Source organism: Scyliorhinus canicula, chromosome 4 (genome assembly GCF_902713615.1).
Source record: "Scyliorhinus canicula chromosome 4, sScyCan1.1, whole genome shotgun sequence".
Classification (NCBI taxonomy): domain Eukaryota; kingdom Metazoa; phylum Chordata; class Chondrichthyes; order Carcharhiniformes; family Scyliorhinidae; genus Scyliorhinus; species Scyliorhinus canicula.
The window spans coordinates 90,666,551-90,690,323 of NC_052149.1; the positions used below are offsets into that span (position 1 = coordinate 90,666,551).

Sequence of the window (23,773 nt, forward strand, 5' to 3'; positions counted from 1 at the left end):
GAGCTGGGGGAGGTGGGGGTGGAGGCCAGGACGTGGGAAGAGGCCCCGTGAAGGGGGAATGTGTCCTCTACGTGTGCAAGGCTCAGCCTTATTCAGTTTAAATTAGTTCACAGGGCACATATTACGGAGGCAAGGATGAGTAGATTCTTTGAGGGAGTAGAGGACGGTGTGCAGGGTGGCCTGCAAACCATATCCACATGTTTTGGGCGTATCTGAAACTGAAGGTGTTCTGGCAGGAGTTTGTGGACGTAATGTCCGAGATGTTGGGTGTAATGGTGGTTCCGAGCCCAGAGGTGGGGATATCTGGGGTTTCGGAAGACCTGGGAGTCCAGGGAGTGAGGGAGGCCGATGTTTTGGCCTTTGCCTCCCTGATAATACAGTGATTTTTTTGCTTGGGTGGAGGGACTCAGAGCCGCCAAAAGTGGGGGTGTGCGTGAGCGACCTAGCGGAATTCTTGAGGTTGGAGAGGATCAAATTCGGCTTGAGAGGTCGGTTGATGAATTTTCCCAGAGGTGGAAGCCGTTCATTGACTTCTTTAAGGAGGATTGAGGTGTCAGCAGAGGAGAAAGGGAGGAGAGGGAGGAGAAGGGGGTTAAAATGGGGAAGGCAGGATGGGAGGAGGGGAAAGGCAAGGGGGTGGCGGTGTGGGTGCTGGTTATTTATTATGTTGTACAATTTTGCTTCTGCTCTTATTTGTTGTTTATACAAATAAATACGCTTTTTTAAAAAAAAGCCTTAATTAAATAATTTTAAAAAGTAAAATACTGGATCTAAACAAAAATGACTACTAAAATGCTGAGATATTTTTTATTCATATGCAGCAAATGCAGAACCAGTATTTTACAATAAAACCAGTAAAAATATATTTTATACAGGTCAAAAAGATTTTGCAATTGAAATAATTGTGCTTAGCATCTACAGTGAAATTTGACTTTCTCTTTGTGTACCACAAAGTTCAAATAAAATCATTCTAATTGCATAATTGTACATGATACAGATATATAGCCATTAATAATCATGACAGAAACATCATAAAATAAAATATCATTACATTAGAAACATGTGTATGGAAAATGTGATCGAATGTCTACTGGGTGTTAAAGAAATTTCATTAGCATGCCTTTTCCAAGTGGCATTCTGTTATAATCATAGTTCCAGGAGACAGGAAAAACAATCAAGCTTGCAAGTTTAAATATTTCTTTATAGTATTCTATATGACTATGTTTACTAGGCTTGACTGGTAAACCATCACTGTGGCAGATAGAGACATTACTGTAGCTAGCTAAGCAAAATGGAATTTTCACCATGAATGTGAGATCAGAACTTGGCATTTCCACTTACGTTAAAGTATCCCTTACATTTAATGGGATTCTTTGATGACACTGGAACAATATGTAATGTTTACACCTGAAAGATCAGATATGCTGACAGTAATCTTTGTAACAAATTTGGTATAGATTTGTTACACGTTCTTCATTATGACTGTAAAGTACTCCACATTCTCTTTAGGGAACCTGCATTAAGTATCGGTTCTAATAAAGTACTTTTGGAGGGGTAGAGGAGTCTAGAAAGAAAATAGAGCAAATAATTAAAATCTGAATTGCAGAATATTTTTTCAAATAATGTATACTTCTACCCTGAATCGCCATTTTTCCATTCTTCTGTTAGAATCATAAACCAACAGAAATTTGCAACACGGAAGGAGTCCATTCAACCCGACAAATCTGTACTGGCTCTTTGATAGAACAATCCAAAACGCATCCCACTGGCCTTCTCTCCTCTTGTTGCTTTGTACTATCCTCTGCTTTAAAAATAACACTTAATACTTCAAAGATGCAGTTGTCTCTGCATTAACCACTCACTGTGACAAAGCATGCCATACATCCAACAATGACCAGTTTAAAGGAATATCTCCCAATTGCTCTCCTCACTCATTTAGTGCCAATTTTAAATTGGTGACTGCTTTGCATATAGACTCAACCAGAAGAAAAATATTTCTTTACTCACAGTCAAAATTCTTCATAATTTTGAAAACCTCAAAAATTCTTCCTCAGCCTTCTGTGCTCGAATAAAAACACTCCCATGGCACAAATCTCTGCTTTCGAGACTAAGTGCTCCCGCCAGCGGGGAAAATGGGATGGTTTCCACAGGTGCCAGGGATGTCGCCAAGGTGGGATTCCCTTACCTTTAACATGGTAAAATATACACAGCGGCTAGCACGCCAGCCCGCCTACAGTTACTGATCTTGGGGCACCATTGGTGAAGGGTGCCACAATCCCAGCATCCAGAGACAGTCCTCCCCAACAATGGAAATTGTGACCCCCCCCCCCCCCCCCCGCTGACAAGGGGAACACCCTCAATCCCACAGCAAAGAGGAAATCCTACCCCCTCACCACAGAAATATAACTGGACCCCCCCCACACCAATATGTATAAGTGTGACCCAACCCCCTGCCCCTTCAGGCCCTTCAGCCTCCTTCAGGCCCTGACCCTTGGCAGTGCAAATAGTGCACTGTCCCCTGGCATCCTTGTACTGACACCCTGGTAATGGCAGCCTGGCCTGGCGAGTCAGACCCCGAGGAAGGTCAAGGAGATAACTGTGTCCCTCTGCCTCTGACAGTTGCATTGTGCGGGTCCCCCAAGGGTCCTGGGTGGGCTCGGGCTGGGGTTAAGATTGGGCCTCTCCACTGGGATGGGAGCCCCATGTTTGGCCTTTCCCTTCTCGCCCTGGGAAACCTGAAGAAATTTCTTGGCTGGCTTGGTGGGTTCAGGCAGCTCTCGGGTCAAAACCACTATCCTTGTCTGCGAATTGTGGAAACGTTGAAAAGTGGCCTTCTCACTTTGAATGGCTTTGCCTGATAGCTGATGAGCAGATCAGACAGTTCATTGCTGATACAAACCAGGAAGCCCCTTTCTTCACATCTGCTCACTCAGCCCGATGCTTTTAACACTGCTGCTTTTTGAAGTCTTTGAGTCTTCCTAAAAAACTCACAACACTTGGAAAGCTTTGAAATCCCCTGAGATCCTTTGAAATGCTTGGTATTAATTCAAATTCACAGTGCAGTACTGTTATAATCCTCACTAGACCCATGGCAATGACTCGATCAATTTCTCCATGAGGTTCATAGAATACCCCGCTGAGGGGTGGAGGCTTGTTAATTCCCCGAGATAAAGTCAGCCCAAGAGGTAGCCGACATCTCAGGATGGTCCCGGTTGGGAGGGAGTGTTGCTTAGTTGCTGTATTCCCTAACTAGGAAGTAGGAAATAAACTACTTTTGACTTACCTTTTCGGGGCTCCTCATGGACTATAATAAGGACTTTTAACTAGCCTTTGATTTACAGCTTAATGGTTTATACACAACAGAAAGGAGGTTTGTTTATTTATCTTTCCCTTCACGCTTGAATGCATCTGAAGTACCTTCCATTAATCCTAACCATGTTTAGAAAAATCCGTGTTCTGATTGACAATTTGGAACTGAAAACACTTGCATTTTCGAAGTTGCTGCCTGGCGCCAATTTTGATTTTGGGCTGACACGGGATTCTCCGCCTGATCGGGATTCCCGATTTCAGCGGGTGGGACCAGAAATTCGTCCCCCTAGTATCTCAAGTCTCTCTTTGTAACTATCTATAAAGATCATTCAAATGTAATGAACTGATACATAAAATCATCAAACAGACTAATTCTAAGCTGGCTTCATACCTACAGGACCAGAACACAAGGGTTAAGGAGGTTAAGGAGTGATTTGATTGACATTTTCAAGATATTAAGGGGAACAGGTAGGGTCAATAGAGAAAAACGACATCTGCTGGTTGAGGATTCTAGGGCTAGGAAGCATTGTCTAACAATTAGAGCCAGAAATTTCAAAAGCAAAATTAGGAGGCACTTCTACATACTAATGGCAGTAAATGTTTGGGATGCTCTTGTGCAAACAGCAATCGATAGGTCAATTATTAATTTTAAATCTGAGATTGATTGGTTGTTAACCAAGGCTATGAAGGGCAAAAGCTGGTAAATGGAATTAGGTCACAGACCAGCAAAGATATTAAAAAGCAGAGCAGGCTCAAGGAGTTAAATGGCCTATTCCTGTTCTTATAGTTTCTCATCTCTGGCATCACTCTGGTGAAATGTTCTCAATTGATTTAATGCCTTTTGTATAATAAGGTGCCCAAAAACAGTCCACAATATTTTTTTAACAATAGCCTAAACCTATGTTCTGTAAAAATTTATCAGTGCTCCTTTGATCATTCCCTCTGTGACCTCCAAGGTGCTTTATCTGCCTTACCTTGCATTTACAGGAAATTATATGTTTGAATCCAATGATGCCAATATGTTTCCACTGTACGTCTACACTTGTTCCATGTTTTTATCTTTTATTCTTTAAGAACTGAACTCTTCTCTATAGTTACCTCCGCCAATTGTTCCACATCCTTCTTAAATCCACCTACATTTTTACTTCAACCATCATTTGTAATGCAAAATATTTGTTTAATATCTGTCGTACTTTCATACTCCGCATTAAATCTTCTGTTTCATCCAGTTCTACCCTCCTTAATTATTCTTTTACTTTTTTTTAATATACATCAAAGGATATTATTATTCCTTTGATACTGTTAGCTTGTTTTCATCTTTACTATTAGCCTTTTTTAAAGCCCTAATCTTCCTTTTTAATCTTCCCACTACATTCTTTATGTGCATTTAATACAGTTAATCCTAATTTTATGATTGGCTACTCTTTAAGTTTACCCTCGGATTTTATTAATATTTATCAATGGGAAGGCTATTTATTTCATTTTCCACAGAATAATGGATAATCATGGAATTAAATATAAAATCTCCCAGAATTCCATTAGGTAAATATAAATTTGACTTAGTCAGTTGTTGTAACTGATTATTCCCGATGTCATGTAGGAACATGTTTATTTTGTATTCAATATCAGGCTAATCAGTAGACGTGTTTGCTAACTTGGTTCCGATCCCTTCTTATCACGTTGACCGTTGCCTTTTCCAATCAAACATCCATATGTTCATTGTCCTTATCTTTATTTTTCTTTTTTTAGAATTTAGAGTACCCAATTCCCAATTAAGGGGCAATTTAGCATGGCCAATCCACCTACCCTGCACATCTTTGGGTTGTGGGAGCGAAACCCTCGCTAACACGGGGAGAATGTGCAAACTCCACATGGACAGTGATCCAGAGCTGAGATCGAACCTGGGACCTCGGCGCTATGAGGCACAGTGCTAACCACTGTGCCACCATGCTGCCCCCCCCCCCCCCACTGTCCCTATCTAATTTTACATTGAATTTAGCTATGTGTGGTCACTATTTCTCACCTGTTCTACTCTACTCACATCATTGTTTGCTCTGCTTTATTTCTCAGAACTAAATCAAGAAATGCTTCTTTTTTTGTTAAATTCTAAACATCCCACTTCAGGAATTGGACCTTGATTCATAATGCAAAGGCAGTCCCACTTGGCCAACATTTATTTTTTTACCTCTACTACTGAAGGTGGGCAGAGTTAATGCATTCACACCTGTCTGTCTGCGAACAAAATCAACTCAAAAATTAATAGATGAATTTAAGTGAAACACAGAAAGGAGTATTGCCCAAGGTTTTGCATGGATGTGGATCTGGATCTTGGAATTGTTTGAAAGGATCTATTATCATTGAGAGATGGGGCATGTTGTGGGTTGTTTTATTTAGAATGTTATCAATTATTTTTGAATGTTACGCATTGTCTCAGTTGCTGTGGTGGAATGTATTATAGCTATCAAAATGCGAGCAGAGTTTCCAGAGCAGGTTGTTGGATGTGGATTGATCTGATACCAACTCAGTGAGATGAAAGCTCTTAATAAAAATATATTTTTTCAACTTTGTAGTTACAAAGTGTCAACCAGGCAGTAAAACCCTCAAGGAAGAGCTTCATAAATCTAATAAGGATTTAAAAATTATATTTGTACATTTTATGGGACAAAAGATTAGCCAGAAGAGCATCAATGTTATAATGGAGTTTGACATTGAGTTAACACAGTGTGGTGGAGATTTGCGCTCTACTGGATGTCTTCTTCACTTGTTTTTATATTCCTCCATGAAATGTGGATGGAACAGGCTAGGCCAATCCCTTATTACCTTTAGAATGTGGTGCCTTTTTGAACTTCTGCAGTTAAACTTGTGTAGGTACATCCACAGTGCTGTTAGGAAGTTCAAGGGTTTTGACACAGATTCAGTGAAGGAACAGTAATATAGTTCAAAGTCAGGATGTCGTGTAGCTTGGTGGGGAACATACAGATAATAGTGTTCCCATGCATCTGCTGCTCTTGTCCTTCTAGCTGATAGGCAAGTGGTTTGAACGAGCCTTGGCGAGTTGTTGCAGTCCAGCTTTTAGTTGATGCACACTGCTGCTACTATGTGCTGGTGTTGAAGAGAGTGAATGTTTAAGGTTGTGGATGGGATGCCAAACAAGTGGACTGCTTTGCATTGGGCTGCTTTGGCTTGGATCGTGGAACTTGCAGATGGTGGACAAGCTATGGGGTATCAGGAGGTTAGTTACTTGCTGTAGACTTCCCAGTCTTTGACCTGCCCTTGTAACCACAGTATTTATATCGCTGGTCCAGTTAAGTTTCATCAATGGCAACCCAGGATGTGGAGGGTGGGATTTCAGTGATGGTAATGCCACTGAACGACAAGGCGAGATGGTTAAATACTCCTTTATTGGGATGGTCATTGCCTGGGACTTTTATGGTGCAAATTAGACTTGCCATTGACTTTAATTTTGTTACGGCTCCTTGATGCCACATTCAATTAAACGATACCTTGATGCCAAGAGCAATGTTAATGCAATGTTAATGTAAGCCTACTTGTGACAATAAAGATTATTTAAAAAAAAAATTAAACTACATGAACACAGCAAAGAAGTTACTGTGAAAAGCCCCGAGTCGCCACATTCCGCCGCCTGTTCGGATACACAGAGGGAGAATTCAGAATGTCCAAATTACCTAACAGCACGTCTTTCGGGACTTGTGGGAGGAAACTGGAGCACCCGGAGGAAACCCAAGCAGACATGGGGAGATCATATAGACTCCACACAGCTAATGACCCAAGCTGGGAATCGAACCTGGCACCCTGGCGCTGTGAAGCAACAGCGCTAACCAATTTGCTACTGTGCCGCCCTAATGGAAGGTATAGGGAATTTCACAAATCACATTGCGGGTTACGTTGAATTGGATTGGTTTACTGTCACGTATACTGAGGTACAGTGAAAATTATTTTTCTGTTGCTTTATCTGAAATTTGAGTGACAACACATTGGAACAAAGAAGAAATAACCATCTCCTACATCTGACCAATGATGTACCTGACTTCAAAGTGCTCATTTAGTGGCAAAAGTGCAAAAGTGTATAAAAGTTAAACAAAAATACTTAAAATATTGATCTTGTAACAAAACCAATTGTACCTTGTACAACTGGGGCAAGGTTTGTTGGGGGAGTCTCTTTTTCTTCTTACAGTGATATCAAAACAGTTGGGTTAAATATGACCATTTCATAAAAATCATAGAACAGATTGAATCACTTATATAGGGGCCAGAAAACATGTAGGGCGGAATTCTCTGCTCTTCACTGCTAAGATTTGGAATTCCAATCAGGTGGAGAATCCTGCGTTGGCCCAAAAATGGGATTGGCGCCAGACGGAAGGCCCAACCCCAGCCTTCATTCCCGCCCTGCCAGCCATAGCAGGCATCCTGCCATGAGCCAGCAGGAACATGCAAACAGCTCAAATGCATTAATTTGAACGCGATTAACGGGTAGGAAGCCCGAATCTCCATCCCCTGCGTGATGCTCCGGCCCCTATAGCGGGAATTCCATTGGCCCAGCTTTGGTACAAGTACTGACAAGCTGCTAGCCACTTCAAAAACTTTCACTTCCTCTTTTCTAACTGCAGAAAACACTCAGCATTGTTGAAGTGGTCAGCAGCTGTCAATCAGAACAAGGTTGTTTATAAACATTGAGTTAGGATCACTGGAGGGCACTTCACATGCATTCAAGTGAAGGGAAGGATAAGTAAACAAATCTACAGACTGCTGTATTTAAAGCATTAAGCTGTCAATCAAAGGATAGTTAAGGGTACTGCACTGTTAAATTGTGTTAATGCATTTCAAATAATCTCAGGAGATTTCAAGGCTTTTCAAGTATTGTCGGCTCTCTAGGAAGGCTCAGACACGACAAAAGGCAACAGTTTTAAAAGCATAGGGCTAAGGGAGCAGATGTGAGGAAAGGACAAGTCTTCCTGGCTTGAATCTTCAATGAACTGTCTGGTCTACTCATCAGTGGCAGAGGGGCATATGAGCAATTGGTTAACATGCTTGACGGGGTTCAGAATGCCAAGTATGAGTGTCACAGAAAGGGTGTCTGTGCCATGGTGCCAGGGTGCAGTACACTATTGGCAATGCCAGAGGGGGTGCCTGAAGAAAGGGCCTGGAGGTGGGGGGCATTGGGTCACCCTCATGTATGCATGATGTGGGGGTGGGGTGAGGGTAACCCATTATTCCTGTGTTTGGGGGGAGGATGTTCCTCCTTAATGAGGGGTTGGGGGTCCTCCTTTCATTGGCAGGGTGTCAACATTTGCTTTGTGGAGGGGAGGGGACCTGTCTTTGAACGCTGGCATTGGGGCGTCCGTTCAAAATTGTGGCCCGAGACCAGTAAGTGCAGGGAAACTGACGTGTTCGCTGCTATGCATAATTTACCACTGTAAAGGTTTGTGAATATCATCTCGGCCACGCTCAGAGCCCCAGCGGGACACAGTCCCCATTCTCCGCTGGCGCGAGTACTGTGGTCTCTGAGACTGAGAATCCTGCCCATAGGCTATGGCAAAGAAATAATTGACTATTCAGATTATTTTTAGATGCTGCATACGTCTACCATGACAAATGATCAAGGGTACGAAGCATAAAATGTATTATAGTTAAGGAGATTGATTCTCAGTAGCAACTGACTCTCTATAAAGTGACAGAAAGGAAGAGGAAATGAACTGAAAATAATCTGCGTGAGGCAATAAAACCTCAGCGCAATGGCTCATAGGTTATTTATTTACCTTTACACTTTTCCTCCCTTCCTTTAGCTGTCCTAGCAACAAAACGCATTCTTCAGCTAAGAGATTGGGCAGAGACTATCACGGTTACACTGTCACACAAGAATACATGGGACTGATTGAATTTTTTGGTTTCCAGCTCTCCTTTTTAGGAAAATTACTTCCCCTGGCAAATCCCCCACAACCCAATAAAAAGTTGTACAAATTTCAATTCAGATAATTACATGTTGGCAAAAACTGATATAGACTTCAATAAAACATAGAATGTAAAATTTAGAAATAGGGAATCAAAACTGAGTTGACGCTTGATAATCTTGTACATTTGTAGATTTCTATAATTTTTAAAGAGGGTAGAAATGATAATTGTAAACCAGACAGATGAACAGGAATGCTATATTGGTATGTTGCTATAGTCCTCACTAAAAATAAATGATCCTTGCTCTGTGTACTTTAATATAAAATTTCATTGTGTACAGCTTTAGGTTTAAATACTCAAATCCAACTATTAGGGTTTTAAAACATTATTTCATGGGATGTGGCCGTCACTAGCGTGGCTAACCTTTATTGCCTATCCTCAATTGTGCTCGTGAATGTGGTGGTGGGCCGCCTTCTTGAACTGCTGAAGTCCCTGTAGTGTCGGTACACCCACGGTGTTGTTAAAAGAAACTTTTGGGATTTTGATCCAGTAACAGTGAATGAACCGCAATATAGTTCCAAGTCAGAATGGTGTGTGACTTGATGAGGAAGTGCCTGCTGCTCTTGTCCTTCTAGGTGATGGGTTGAGGGGTTTAGAAAGTGCTGTCAAAGGAGTCTTGATGAGTTGCTGCAGTGCATCTTTTCCATGGTACACACTGCTGCCACTGTGTGTCGGAGGTGAAGGGAGTGAATGTTTAAGTTGGTGGACGGGGTGCCAGTCAAGCAGGCTACTTTGTCCTGAATGACGTTGAGCTTCTTGAATATTGTTAGAGCCACATTCATCCAGGCAAGTGGAGAGTATTCCATTCCAGTCTCTGACCTGCTCTTGTAGCCGCAGTATTCACATGGCTGGTCCAGTTCAGTGCCTGGTCAATGGTAACCCCCAGGATGTTGATGTGGGGGATTCACTGATCTAATGCTCTTGAATGTCAAGGGAAGATGATTAGAATCTTTCTTGCTAGAGATAATCTTTGGGACTTGTGTGATGTGAATTTTACTTGTTACTTATCAGTCCAAGCCTGAACATTGTCAAGGTCTTGATGCATGTAGATAAGTGCTTTGGTATCTCAGGAATTGAGAGTGTGCTGAACACAGTGCAATCTTCAGCAAACATTACTACTTCTGACCTTACGATGGAGGGAAGGTAATTAATGGAGCAGCTAAAGATCAGGCCAAGAATAGTATCTTGAAGAACTCCTGCAGTGACAACCTGGGACTGAGATGATTGATCTCCAAGAACCACAGCCCTCTTTCTTTGTGCCAGGTATGACTCTGGACAGAGCAGAGTTATCCCCCTGAACTCCACTGACTTCAATTTTGCTAGGGTCCCTTGATGCCATACTTGTCAGATACTGCCTTGATGTCAAGTGTAGTCATTCTCAGTTAAGCTCTGTTGCCCATGTTGGACTGTAGATGAGGTCATGAGTTGAGCAGCCCTGGTTAAACCCAAGCTGAATACCAGTGAGCAGGTTATTGCTGTGCAAGTGCTGCTTGATAGCTCTGTTAACAACACCTTTCATCATTTTGATGAGGATTGACAGCAGGCCTATGAAGCAGTAATTGGCTGGTTTGCATTTCCCTTGCTTTTTGTGGACAGGACATACCTGGTCCGGGACATTTTTCCACATTGTCAGGTAGCTGTGGTTGTAGTGGGACAGCATAGCTAGTGGCCTGGTTAGTTTTGGAGCGCAAGTCTTCAGTACTATTGCTAGGATGTTAGCAGGGCCTTAGAAATATTCAGTGCTTAAACCATATCATGTGGACTGAATTGAATTGGCATCTGTGATGTGGGGACCTCAGGAGGAGGTCAAGATGGATCATCCATCCTGCACCTCTGGCTGATGGTTGCAAATGTCTTGCCTTTTGCATTGATGTGCTGGGGCTCCCCATCATTGAAGAAGAGGATATTTGTGCAGATTCCTCCTTCTGTAAGTTGTCTAATTGTTCCCCACCATTCATGACTTGATGTGGTAGGACTGCAGAGCCTTGATTTGATTGGTTGATTACTGGATTGCTTAGCTCCGTCTATCCACAAGCTGCTTCTGTGATTTGGCATGCAAGAAGTCCTGTGCTGTAGCTTCACCAGGTTGACAATTCATTTTAGGTTTCCCTGATACTATTCCTGGCATTGACCCTGGGTTGATCCCCTGGCTTGATGGTAGTGATAGAATGAGGGCTATGCCAGGTGGTGGGGCTACAGATTGTAGTTGAATATAATTCTGCTGCCGACGATCTGCAGCACCTCATGAATGCGGCAAGATCTGTCCTGAATCGATCCCCATTTAATACAGTGTTAGTGCCATATAACATGATAGTGGGTATGTTCAGTGTGTCTTCACAAGGTCACTCCTACCTGCATTATCATATTCAGATATATCTGTTGGTGAGGACAAGGTTCAGTCGGTTAACCCCTCTTGTTTGTTCCCTCAACATTTACTGCAGGTTCAGTCTGGCAGCTACATCCTTCAGAACTTGGCTAGTTCAGTTAGTAGTGGTGCTACTGAGCCACTTTTGATGATGGACATTGAAGTTCTCTCCCCTAGAGTACATTCTATGCCCTCATTGCTTCTTGCAAGTGGTAGTCAACATGGAGGAGCACTGAATCATCAGCTGAGGGAGGGCAGTAGGTGGTAATCAGTATGACCTTTCCTTGCTGATCCTTCCTGATACTATGAGACTTCACAGGGTCCAGAACTTTGTTGAGAATTCCCAGGGCAGTTCCCCCTCGACCGTATAGCACTGTGGTACCACCTCTGTTGAGTGGTACCACAGAGCACTGTGGTACTCTGTGGTACTCAATGCTGAGACAATTCCAGATTTTTAATCATCAATTGAATTTCTGAATGAATGGAATTTAAATTCCACCAGCTGCCATGAGCTAAGTTAGAGAGTGGTGAGATCTCCAACCTGCACTGTCCCACCTGATCACATGGTGGCTGGTGGGGGCATTCAATTCTGAGCGTCTATTTATGTTATGTTCTGTTCCACCCCTCCCTTAGAAGTGAGGAGAATCTTGGAAATGATGGGAGGCTCATAGCAACTGGGTCTTCATCATTTCTATAGCTTTCTACCAGGTTACTGAGTGAGACCTGTAGAACGTTTTTAGAATTTCAGATTCCAGTGGAGACCTCCAGTGGATACATACTGTGTACCATGACCTGCATACTTAGCTATAAAAATTGGAGGGATACAAATGAAACACATTTGTCAAAGAATAAGTGTAATAATAAATTTACAGTTTTCATATCCTCAAAGTATTGAGTACCGCAGAGTAATAAATGTAATAAATATAGAATTTGATTATTTAGTCACTGTTGGCCCTCACAGTTACTAAACACATAACACTGTGGGGAGGCAGTGGTGTAGTGGTATTGTCTATGGATAACTAATCCAGAAGACCCAGGGTGATGCTCTCGGGTTCGAATCCCACTGTGGCGGATGGTGACATTTGAATTCAGTAAAAATCTGAATTGTTGTAAAAACCCATCTGGTTCACTAATGACCCTTTAGAGAAGGAAATCTGCAGTCCTTACCTGGTCTGGCCTACTTGTGACTCCAGATCCCCAGCAATGTGGTTGACTCTTAACTGCCCTCATGCCCTCTGGCAATAAATGCTACATCCCATGAATGAATTAAAACAAAACATGGTATAGCACCCTCTGAGTGCTGAAAACAGCCAGAGAGATCTACTAGTCGTGATACAATAGATTTTCTTCAGGAGCTGTTAAACCGCTAACTACTGTGACTCACCAGGAAAGCTTACCTTGCAATAAATTTATTTTGCTGGTTTCACTTTCACCAGCAGAATTTAAAGCAACAATTTCAATCATATCCTTAGGAATATTCGGAGCTTCACAAGAAAGTTCTGCTGTTCTGCATATCTCACTCCTTTCGGAATTAGAAACCGCATACACAACATATTCTGTGGCAAAAAATGATTCTGTCCAGGAGATGAACAGAGTGCCATTTTCCAGAGAAGCCATTAGATTGTTTGGAGAGCAAGGAACTGAAACAAAAAAAAAAGTCGCTTAGAAATTGCTGCATTTTGCACAATCTATAAAAGTCTTTTGCATGAGGTTTTGGACTTACTGACTAGTTTTTGGACAATCATGTGCAGTAAACTGATTTTTAGCCACAGCACTGGTCATAAAACAGTGTTTGTTAAACTCACAGAAAATAGGCTCGGACTTTTTTCAATACAGAGTAAGCCACTCTAATAGATTGTTCCCTGCATGGTGTTCTTTCTGTAGAAACATTTGTTGGATATCCCACTGGTCACAATCAGGTGGTACAGTTTTAAAATGTACAGCGAAGGGAGCTAACGTTTCACGTCTGGATGACTCTTTGTCAAAGCTGTAGTGAACTGGAAATAGGGTCAGATTTAGACTGTTGTGTGCGTGTGTGTGTGTGTGTGTGGGGGGGGGGGGGGGGGGGGGGGGGGGGGGGGGGGGGAATGGGATAATTGTGTGACCTGATTATCAGATTGTTGTCAATGGAACCCAATTGCTGTGGACAGACTGGCTGCAACCTTTCCAATGTTACAACCATGACTGTACCTCAAAATGACTCAAATTTTGCTGTGAAGTACTGTGGGATGTTCTGAAGCTGTGTAAAGTGCTATATAACTGCAATGTTGTCCTTCTTTAACTTTGATAAGGATTTAGATTTTTGTTTGGACAACAGCAATATTGAAGAAACAGAGTGGTCAGAAAAGCATGATTGGACAGGATGTGTAAAGTAAATATTGGCAGACTTGATGGACTGAAGACAACCGTTGTAAGATAATATCACATGGTTCCAGTAACCTATGAAAGCGTATCATTAAAGTATACAGTAGACAACATGGCTAGTTCATTTATGTTCAATTAACAACTTCTTTAAGAAATCCAAAGAGTATAGAATGCCAGAAATTAATTTCCATTGATGGCCAGATTTTACATACTGGAAATTGTGATTTATTTTAAATTCTGTTACTCACCAGTAAGACCAGCTAAAGGAATGCTTGGGCTGCTGGTCCCTGCTGGATTTCTTGCTGTGACAGAAATGTTGTAGGTAGAACTGCAAAGAACTGGGAACTCGAAAAAAGTACTGGGTGTCCAATATGAACGTAAGGTATACAAGGAGAATGGATCGTCTTCAATTTGTCCATCTATATTTACTTCATAGTCTTCAGCACAATTACTGCTTCCCCAGGAGATATCTATGCCTTGTACACCATTACTGGCAGGACTTAATGCAACTTGAATGTCTCCTGGTACACATGGAACTGCACCGCAAAAAGGATTAAATGACAGAGTAAGGTGAATCAAACAATTCTATTCAAGCTAGGTTAAAAATTTATCAGACCATTATACATCATATGTTAATTCAGTGTGAATTTGAATAAAGCAAACTATAATTAGAACTTTTACTAATAAACTTTTTTGTATTAAAGCAGCATTTTGGATGCTGTAGTTGCGCTCAAATAAAATATAATAATTGGTGTTAGAATATTTACCTGTATCAACCTCAGAAGAAGCGTTAAGTATACTTGTGCAAATTCCGTCAAAAGCGTAAACTGAAATGTCGTACTTGGTGGCACACTTCAGACCCTGAATGTAACAACTTGTGTTTGTTGTATCGCAGTGAAGTAGGTCTCCATCACTGACATTTACAAATGCCATATATGATATTGCAGTATTGCTGTGACCCCATGACAGTAACAGTGAGTTGTTTGCACAGTCCACATCAGCTTCAAGATATTCTGGAGTACATGGAACTAGAAAGTTGAAAAAGGTTTGTTACTTGAGAAAAACAATTAGATGTAATTGATGCAACAATATAAATCTTGAATCTTCAGTTATTTATATTTAAATTAAAATAATTATTAGATTAATAAAGCTGCTTACATCTTTCTAGGAATGTATTGCAAAACTTTAAAAGAAAATTATCTCTAATTTATTAAAGAAAAATGTTTCTAAATTTTTGTTTTACATTCAACTGTCAGGAATAGTGACTGGCAGCCATTTTGCTCTTTTCCTATTTGTGAATTCACAATGTCAATGGCTGATTATAGGACTATAACAATGCATTTGTTAATATATCAGATTCACATTACTCAAAGTAGTTAATTCATTAATTTTAACTAGTTAAAAAATGATGCAACAATCTTGAATTTGGTAATAGATTTGGAAAAATGAGATGCATAGTGTTTAGAGGAAATGTTTGTAAGGATGTCCCAGTTGGCAGACCATCACAATTGACTGATCAGACGAGATGACATTAAGATGTTCTCTCTCTACTGTCACATCTGTTGTGTATTTCTAGCACTTTGTTTTTATGTGACATTAAGAGTCCTCGTCTGCTTATTCTTTCGTTCTGTCTCTTGGAATCTAGATCTACATTTGGGTCTCAGTTGACCTCTGAGTTACTGTACATGGTTCTGAGGCTCAAGTTGTACTCCAGGCCTTTAGCATAAATGTCTACACTGACACTCTAGTGCAGGACTAAGGATGTGCTGCACTGTTAGATATACCACCTTTTGGGTGAGACATTTAAACCAGGAGCCCATCTGTCTGCTCATACAGATGTAGAAAATCTTAGACATTATTTCAAAATAGAGCAAGGGAGTGATACCCTTTTTCAATCAACATCACAAACAACAGATTATCTTGTCATTATCAAACTGTTATTTGTGGAAGTCAGTTGGATGCAAATTGGCTGCCGTTTTTTTCTACATTATAACAATGACTACACATCAAAAGGGCTTTTAGACGTCTTGTGGTTGTGAAAGGAAATACATAAATGCAAGTATTTTCTTTCTGTAAACATTGTGAAATAAAGATCTAATAAAATTAAATATTAGATACTGTACATATATCTTTCTTTAGTTTTGGTGGTCGCAGCTTAATTGTAGTCATTAGAGTGGGTTGAGATTTGCCAGCTGAACAACTGAGCTTGATTGGGTACCCACTCTTCTGAGTTATACTTACATATGTCTTAAACTAGGCTCGGAATAAGAAATTCACAATCTTAAAATAGCTCTTCACAAGACTTTCTTTCAAATGTTTTTCATATTGCCTTTATACCCATTAAGGATCCCAGGAAAAATAAGAAGTTAGGCACGATTCAATTAATGTCCTGGGGCCCCAGGTTCAAATCCCGCCACTGCAGGTGGTGAAATTCGAATTCAATAAAAAGCTGGAATTAAAAGTCTAATGATGACCATGAAACCATTGTCGATTGTCGTAAAAACCCATCTGGTTCACTACTGCTTTTAGGGAAGGAAATCTGCCGTCCTTACCTGGTTTGGCCTATATGTGACTCCAGATCCACAGCAATGTGGTTGACTCTTAACTGCCCCTCAAGGGCAATAAATGCTGGCACAGCCAGAGATGCCCACGTCCCATGAATGACAAAAAAACATTGCGTTGTGCCCGGCACAGATCGAGGTGCACCGGATGAATAGAGGGAAAGACCAAAATAGAGATTTGCGCTGGCGCGAACCAGGCCCGCTCTCGATGGCAAGTTTCAGATCACACCCAAAAATGGCAAGAATATCCTTAACCTTCATTTGCAGTCATCTCAATCACGTTAGTGAGATTGAAGTTGAATGCAGAAGCCTCATAGGAATTACCCGACTCACCAGTGAGAAATCACATGGGTATCGTTTAGTACTCCTTTTCAAAAACGTGAAGCTTGCACAATGACTGCTGAAGGGAAATGAGGAAGTGAGTAGTCATTTCCAGTTTCCGCATGCAGCTCATGGGCACCAGCAATGGTGAGACTCCTTCCTATTGGAGACTCATATTCGGCGACAAATGCCGTTGAATACGGGCCACAATCTTGCCAATGCGTCTGTCAAGGAATATTCCACCAAACGCACCCAAAATTAATTAGAAATGTTTTCATTGAATCATGTCCACCATCTTTCCCCCTAACTTTAGCCACAATACGTTTTCTGAGAAAAAACATATGGGGATATACCCCTGGAGGTACCTATGAGTTGCTCCATTTGCTGCGGTCTTGAAATCCCCCCCACATATATTTAAGGCTATGCCTAGCTGCCCTGCACTGGTCATAGAGTGATGCATGAGCTTGACTGCACGGCTGGAACAAGTGCAGATTTCAAACTGGTACCTGCGGCATAACAGGATCAATACTCTGCAAGCTGAAATTATCATATGAACAGAACTGTGCATTTTCCAACAATGCCTTACACTGATGATCAGAACAATTCCAAAAATAAGAAGTTATAAATAGTTGTAACTTTACATAGCTTGAAATAGATGAGCAAATTACTGCCAGGAGAGAGTGGAGTGACTGTAATTTAAAGTCGAGTTACTGTCACTGTACGTTAAATGATTTATTGCTTCACAAAAATAGTGCTTTTGTCATTCTTATGGAACTAATCAAGCTTCCTGTAACTTGACTAGCATAAATCTAAAGAGCAAATGGTTATACCATACTCGCCAATGGAAAGGGAGATGGATTTTGTACTTTAAAAACGCAAAGGAAACACAATTGAAATTGTTTTTAATTCCTGCATTACAGACTGCTTGTCTCAGTGAGGATTCTTCAGTCTGATTGGTTGAAGAGTCTCCCTGCTGCTAGTCCTGCTCACAGACTGTAGGGGATATTGCTTTGTATTCAGTTAATGGAAAAACACAATTCTCTGCTACTTATGTGAAAGCCTGCTCACAGTGAAATCCACATGAAAATCTGTGTCCTCTCATGTGCATGCATATTGTAATAAGTAATAATAATAATAATAATCTTTATTAGTGTCAGAAGTAGGCTTACATTAACACTGCAACGGTTACTATGAAAATCCCCTAGTCGCCACACTCTGATACTTGTTCAAGTACACTGAGGGAGAATTCAGTATCCAATTCACCTAACAAGCATGTCTTTGGGGCTTGTGGGAGGAAACCGGAGCTCCCAGAGGAAACACACGAAGACGCGGGGAGAACGTGCAGACTCCGCACAGACAGTGACCCAAGCCGGGAATTGAACCCGTGTCCCAGGCGCTGTGAAGCAACAGTGCTAACCACTGTCCTGCCATGCCGCCCATATTGTAAATGGAAGTACATTTTTTTTGTGCACTGTAAAAGGACAGGGCAGCACAGCGGCACAGAGTTAGCATTGCTGCCTCATAGCGCCAGGAACCCCCCCCGGGTTTAATTCCAACCTTGGGTGACTGTGTGGAATTTGCAATTTCTCCCTGTATCTGCGTGGGTTTTCTCTGGGTGCTCTGGTTTCGTCCCTCAGTCCAAAGATGCGCAGCTTAGATGGATTGGCCATGCTAAATTGCCCCTTAGTGATTCCTGGGTGGGGGCTTGGGCCTAGGTAAGGTGCTCTTTCCAAAGGCCGGTGCAGACTTGATGGGCTGAATGCTTCCTCTGCACTGTAGGAATTCTACGTTCTATGACACCTAAACGTTTGGATTAACCATTAAAACAGAACAACACGGTATAGGTCGAGCTAGTTACCTCCTTGGAAACTATTTGCTGCACTTTCTGAACTGTTGCACATCTCATTAACAGCTACTAATGTTACGTTATACGACTGTCCACATTTCAGGTGAAAGATTTCGCAGGTTATATCTTTTACAATGCATGATTGCATATCTCCGTCAATTCCCATTGCAGTCGCAATGTAGAAATCGCTTCCATTGCTCGGCTCCCATGATACCATTGCTGTATTAGAATCGCAGTCCACATAGGCAGCAATAATCTCCGAGGTGCATGGTCCTGTAATTTTTTGGAGAGAGATGAGCAAGTTTATACATTATTTACCACAACTTTCTTAGCGAAATTAGAATTATGACCGTATTGTGATTAAAATAAATACTATAAATTTGCACATTATTCTTATCTTTCTGTTACAGTAATAGTAAATATCATATTATACTTTGACTTTTATTATACATTTGCATTTAGTATTACTTTTCATCCCGTCATTTCCTGTTACATCGGCACTACTTTGCAATGATTCCGTATTATTGTAACAATACTGAGATTAGTTTAAACATCTTTTGAAGACGTAAAGGAGAATTTTATACGTTAAAAACATTTTTCTTGGGAAGTCAGGAATCATAGAAAAATCTAAAACGGAAATGAATGTCAAACGAAGTGAGAGACCAATAGAAATTGAGATTGGAAATAGCAGTGAGTGAGACATGAATAAAACTTTTAATTATGTACAACAGAACTAGACAGGACTGTTAAGGGCTGGTGCAGTAGGAACACAATAAGAAATCACATAATGGTAGAAAATGTAAGGTCAATCCTTCAATAATTTTCACAAAGACTACGTGCTGGAGTTTATATTTAGTTCATAAATCTACTCAAGAGACTTGGAAAGAAAATGTTCTGAAGGATTTTAAAAATTAGGACATATCAAGCCACCCTATTGGGAAAGTATGGATGTTTACCTTAATTTTAATGGGCAACCAGTCAAGGAATGAGGATGGACAATTCCCTGAAGTGGCAAATTTCCCTTGGAACTTGCACAGGACACTTGATGGAGTCCATACTATTAATGTGACGATGATAGGGTGGCACAGTAGTTAGCACTGCTGCCTCATGGTGCCGAGGACCCGAGTTCGATCCTGGCCCCAGGTCACTGTCCGTGTGGAATTAGCACATTTTCCCTGTGTCTGCATGGGTCTTACCCCCACAACCCAAAGATGTGCAGGGTAGGTAGATTGGCCACGCTAAATTGCCCCTTAATTGGAAAAAAAAGAATTGGGTACTCTAAATTTATAAAAAATAAAATAAAATAATGTAACAAATAAAATAATGTGACAATGAGGGATGTTTGGTCCGTATGTTTAAAAATTATGATCATCCAGATGTAGGATATACTCTAGTTGTATGAAAATATAAAATGGCGTTGGCTGAGAAATGTGTTCTGTGCCTTAAAGACGCTGAGCTACTTATGTTTTCTTTTGATGGATATGAAATAGATTTAAGTGGTGTGAGGTGAATGTTGGAGGTTCAGTTACAATAGTTTAGTGCTGTGCTCTAATGGATTAATCGGTCCAGGTGTCTAATTGATCTCTCAGTATCAGTATGTCCGGTGGAACATCTGATGATTGAACGTATCCACACATTGAGTATTTTCAACTTTTGTTATCAGTTAATGTGAACTGCAGACACTGAAGAAGGCAAAAGGCTGAGATTCCAGAAAACGTACGTTCACAATCCCAAAACTAAAAGCAAAGGAGAGCGGATAGAAACTAAAGTACAAAAGCAAAATATTGTGGATATCGGACATCTAAAATAGCAGAAAGTTCCAGAAATATTCAGCAGATCGTCAGCATGTGTGGGGAGAGAAAGAGAGTTAACATTTCAGGAAAATACTGCCACCCCTAAGCAAGCTACATGGGAAAATATTAGCACCACTATCCAGAAACGATTAGAACACAAAAACACTCCTCTGAATAGATCTGTGGAAGCATTTTATGTGAAAATCAAAATTTTGAGTTAACAGACCAACAATGTCAACAACATATACTGCTCCAGCTGTAAACTCAATGCTATAAATTCTATGATATGAATTTAGCCAGCACCCTGTGTAAAATTCATTTAACAAGAACAGAATTAACAAAATAAAAGCACACACTTTAATGAGCAATACCTGCATGTACATTCACCACTGCACTCTGAGGACTTTTGCAGATGTTGTCTGTTGCTACAACAGAGATTGTATAATATTCACCGCACTCCAGGTGTGGGATTTGAGCCTTTGTATCGCTGGTGTTGAATGAAGCTGTGACTCTTTGACTATCTCGAATGGTCACAGTGTATAACTTTGCTCCATCCGTGACATCCCACGAGAAGGATACTGCATTCGAATCACAGTTCAGCTCAGCTTTTAGATTCTCTGGAATGCATGGTGCTGTTTAGAAAATACAAATTAATATTAATCCTCTCTCTGTCTCTCTGTCCTGTAAACATACAGAGTAAAGATGAAGCTATTCCTATGGGTGATATTATTTAAGGATTCATAGCATTACCAGTTTGGATCTGGGCAGAAGTGCTTGAAAAGCCATTCCGGCTGTAACTGAGTGTTGTTACAGTTATGTTATAGGTCTGTCCACAGTGTAAATCCAGCATTTCATGCCGTGTCTCTGTTGTGTTGTGAGAGTGTGTATGTCCATCACTGCCTTCTGCAGTTACATCATATAATATCGCTCCATCAGTGCGTCCCCAGGATGCTACCACTCTATTCGAATTACAATCCACGTTCACAATGATTTCATCTGGAGCACACGGTGCTGTGGAAAAGGTAATTTGAACATTAATATCCAAGGAGGTCATGTGAAAAAAAAACTTTTAGGTAAATCATCTTTTTGTCAACATCTTGCCAAACCTAATTAAGCCACTAATAATACTAATCTTTATTGTCAGAAGTAGGCTTACATTAACACTGCAATGAAGTTACTGTGAAAATCCCCTAGTCGCCACACTCCCGCACCTGTTCGGGTACACGGAGGGAGAATTCAGAATGTCCAATTCACCTAACAACCCGTCTTTCGGGACTTGTGGGAGAAAACCAGAGCTCCCGGATAAAACCCACTAAAGCCTCTTGGTGATTCTCCACATTGTGGAGCCTCAACAGAAATTTACAAACAACAAATTTAAACCTAGGACTCTGGGTCACTATAGTCTGTTCCTGTTTCATTGGAAGTCTTCACCTATTTTTGCTGAATGTTGATCTTTGTTTTAATGATGCCAGATGGACACACAAGGATGTAGATCCCCAAATCTTTAGCTTATTGCTGATATGTACAGTGAGTGAAAGTTGCTGAAATATAGGTTGAAAGGGGATTAAATTAATGGGAGATGGGACCACACTCATGCCACTAAGTACAGAGGTACCCTGGAGCCCCACTGATGGATGGCAGCTCCAAGGTAGGAGGCAGGTACATTTGTTGCTTATTTAGGACCACAGGACAGTGGTTCCGTGTCCTAGTTTATTTTTTGCTGAGATTTTTGTAAACTAGAAACTTCCAAAAGAATGCAATTGGGCCAATCCATTGGTGGTTCTAACAGGCAGGGCCCAATACAAGACAGCATTGTTCTCTAGTTATCGAATTTGCATTAATTGGACTGTATTTTACACGTCCCCATCAGTCGTGCTTTGGGTCGGGCTGGGGGACATGTAAAATAGGGGAGGTGCTGCCCATCCCATCATCCTCCCACCCACCCCTGCCTCTAGGATGAGTCAACTGAGGGTGTAGAGGATGTTTGTGAACATTGCGGGGGGGTGGGGGTGCAAACCACGTTCATATGTTTTGGTCCTGCCCAAAGCTGGAGGGGTATTGGAGGGAGGTGTTCAGGGTAATTTCGAAGGCGGTACATGTGAGGCTTGAGCCGAGTCCTCTGGAGGCCATATTCGGGGTATCGGATTGGCCGGGGCTGGAAGCGGGTTCGGAGGCAGATGTTTTAGCCTTCGCCTCACTGATCGCCCAAAGGTGGATCCTGTTGGGGTGGAGATCAGCCTCTCCATCCTGTGCCCTGGCGTGGCGGGGGGATCTGTTGGAGTTTTTAACACTCGAGAAGGTGAAGTTTGAGTTGCGGGGAAGGATGGAGGGTTTCCATAATTAGTGGGCTTTGTTCATTATACACTTTCAAGAATTGGATGACATCAAACATTGGGGGTGGGGGAGGCTGTACTGTACATGTTGTTGATGACTATGTATGGGTGGATGGTGGATTACTGAATCCTTTTCTTTGATGCTTGTATTTAAAATGTTGAGGGTTGTTTGGGGGTTGGTGGGAGGGAGGAATTATTGGCCAGAGGATTGACATTGTATTTGCTACCATTGATTATTTGTTGGTGAATGTAAATTTGGATGAAAATGTGAAAAAGGCGAATAAAAATATTTTAAAAAAAAAGATAAATTAGGCTCAATTGACCCTGATGGTATGCTGCCCACGCCCATGGTATGGACAATCAGGTGGGAGAAGGTAGGCCTATTTTTTAATGAAGTTGCACAAAGGACAGATGGATGGGGATTCAATCTTACACGGCCGCGCTTTGCCAATGGCAGATGCCCCCCAAAAGGTCACTCCCGCTTCCTTCCTACCTGCCCGAAACCATAAACACACCCTCGACCCTTCCCTGCACCTTCCATGGCCTGTCTAAGCCTTCCCTGCCCAAGACCCCAGACTAACCTGCTCCAGGAATCCATGGTCCGTCTTCCTTCTCATACTGCAGTCCTGGCAGTGGCCAGTTACATGCTCTTGGAACAGCTGGAATGGATGGAACTGCTGGTCAATTGGGTGGAACTACCTCTCCAGTGGGGGGTGGGGGGGGGGGGGTGGAAATTCCACTTGGTACTCATTTAGTCCGCCCATAACACCTTATGGCTGTGGGGTGGGTTGGCATGGTGCATCACGGCTCTCAGCTGAGTTTGCTTCTGAGGGGAGGGGTGATCCATCTGTCATCACCCCCCCCCCCCCATCATTATTCATCATCATCATTGTGTGCTTTTCCCAAAGACA

General features: G+C 41.6%; 1 protein-coding gene across 1 annotated transcript in view; it reads right to left on the reverse strand.

Annotated features, from left to right (window-relative positions):
* Positions 1–793: 793 nt before the first annotated feature.
* Positions 794–23,773, reverse strand: part of LOC119964794 — a 192,099-nt gene continuing 169,119 nt past the window's right edge. The window contains exons 43-49 of the mRNA XM_038794788.1: positions 21,280–21,540; positions 20,901–21,161; positions 18,749–19,009; positions 14,776–15,036; positions 14,257–14,544; positions 13,042–13,284; positions 794–1,564 (exon numbers count right to left, since the gene is read on the reverse strand). Coding sequence (XP_038650716.1) covers positions 1,533–1,564; positions 13,042–13,284; positions 14,257–14,544; positions 14,776–15,036; positions 18,749–19,009; positions 20,901–21,161; positions 21,280–21,540 — 1,607 coding nt within the window. The 3' untranslated portion in view covers positions 794–1,532. The remainder of the gene's footprint in view (positions 1,565–13,041; positions 13,285–14,256; positions 14,545–14,775; positions 15,037–18,748; positions 19,010–20,900; positions 21,162–21,279; positions 21,541–23,773) is intronic.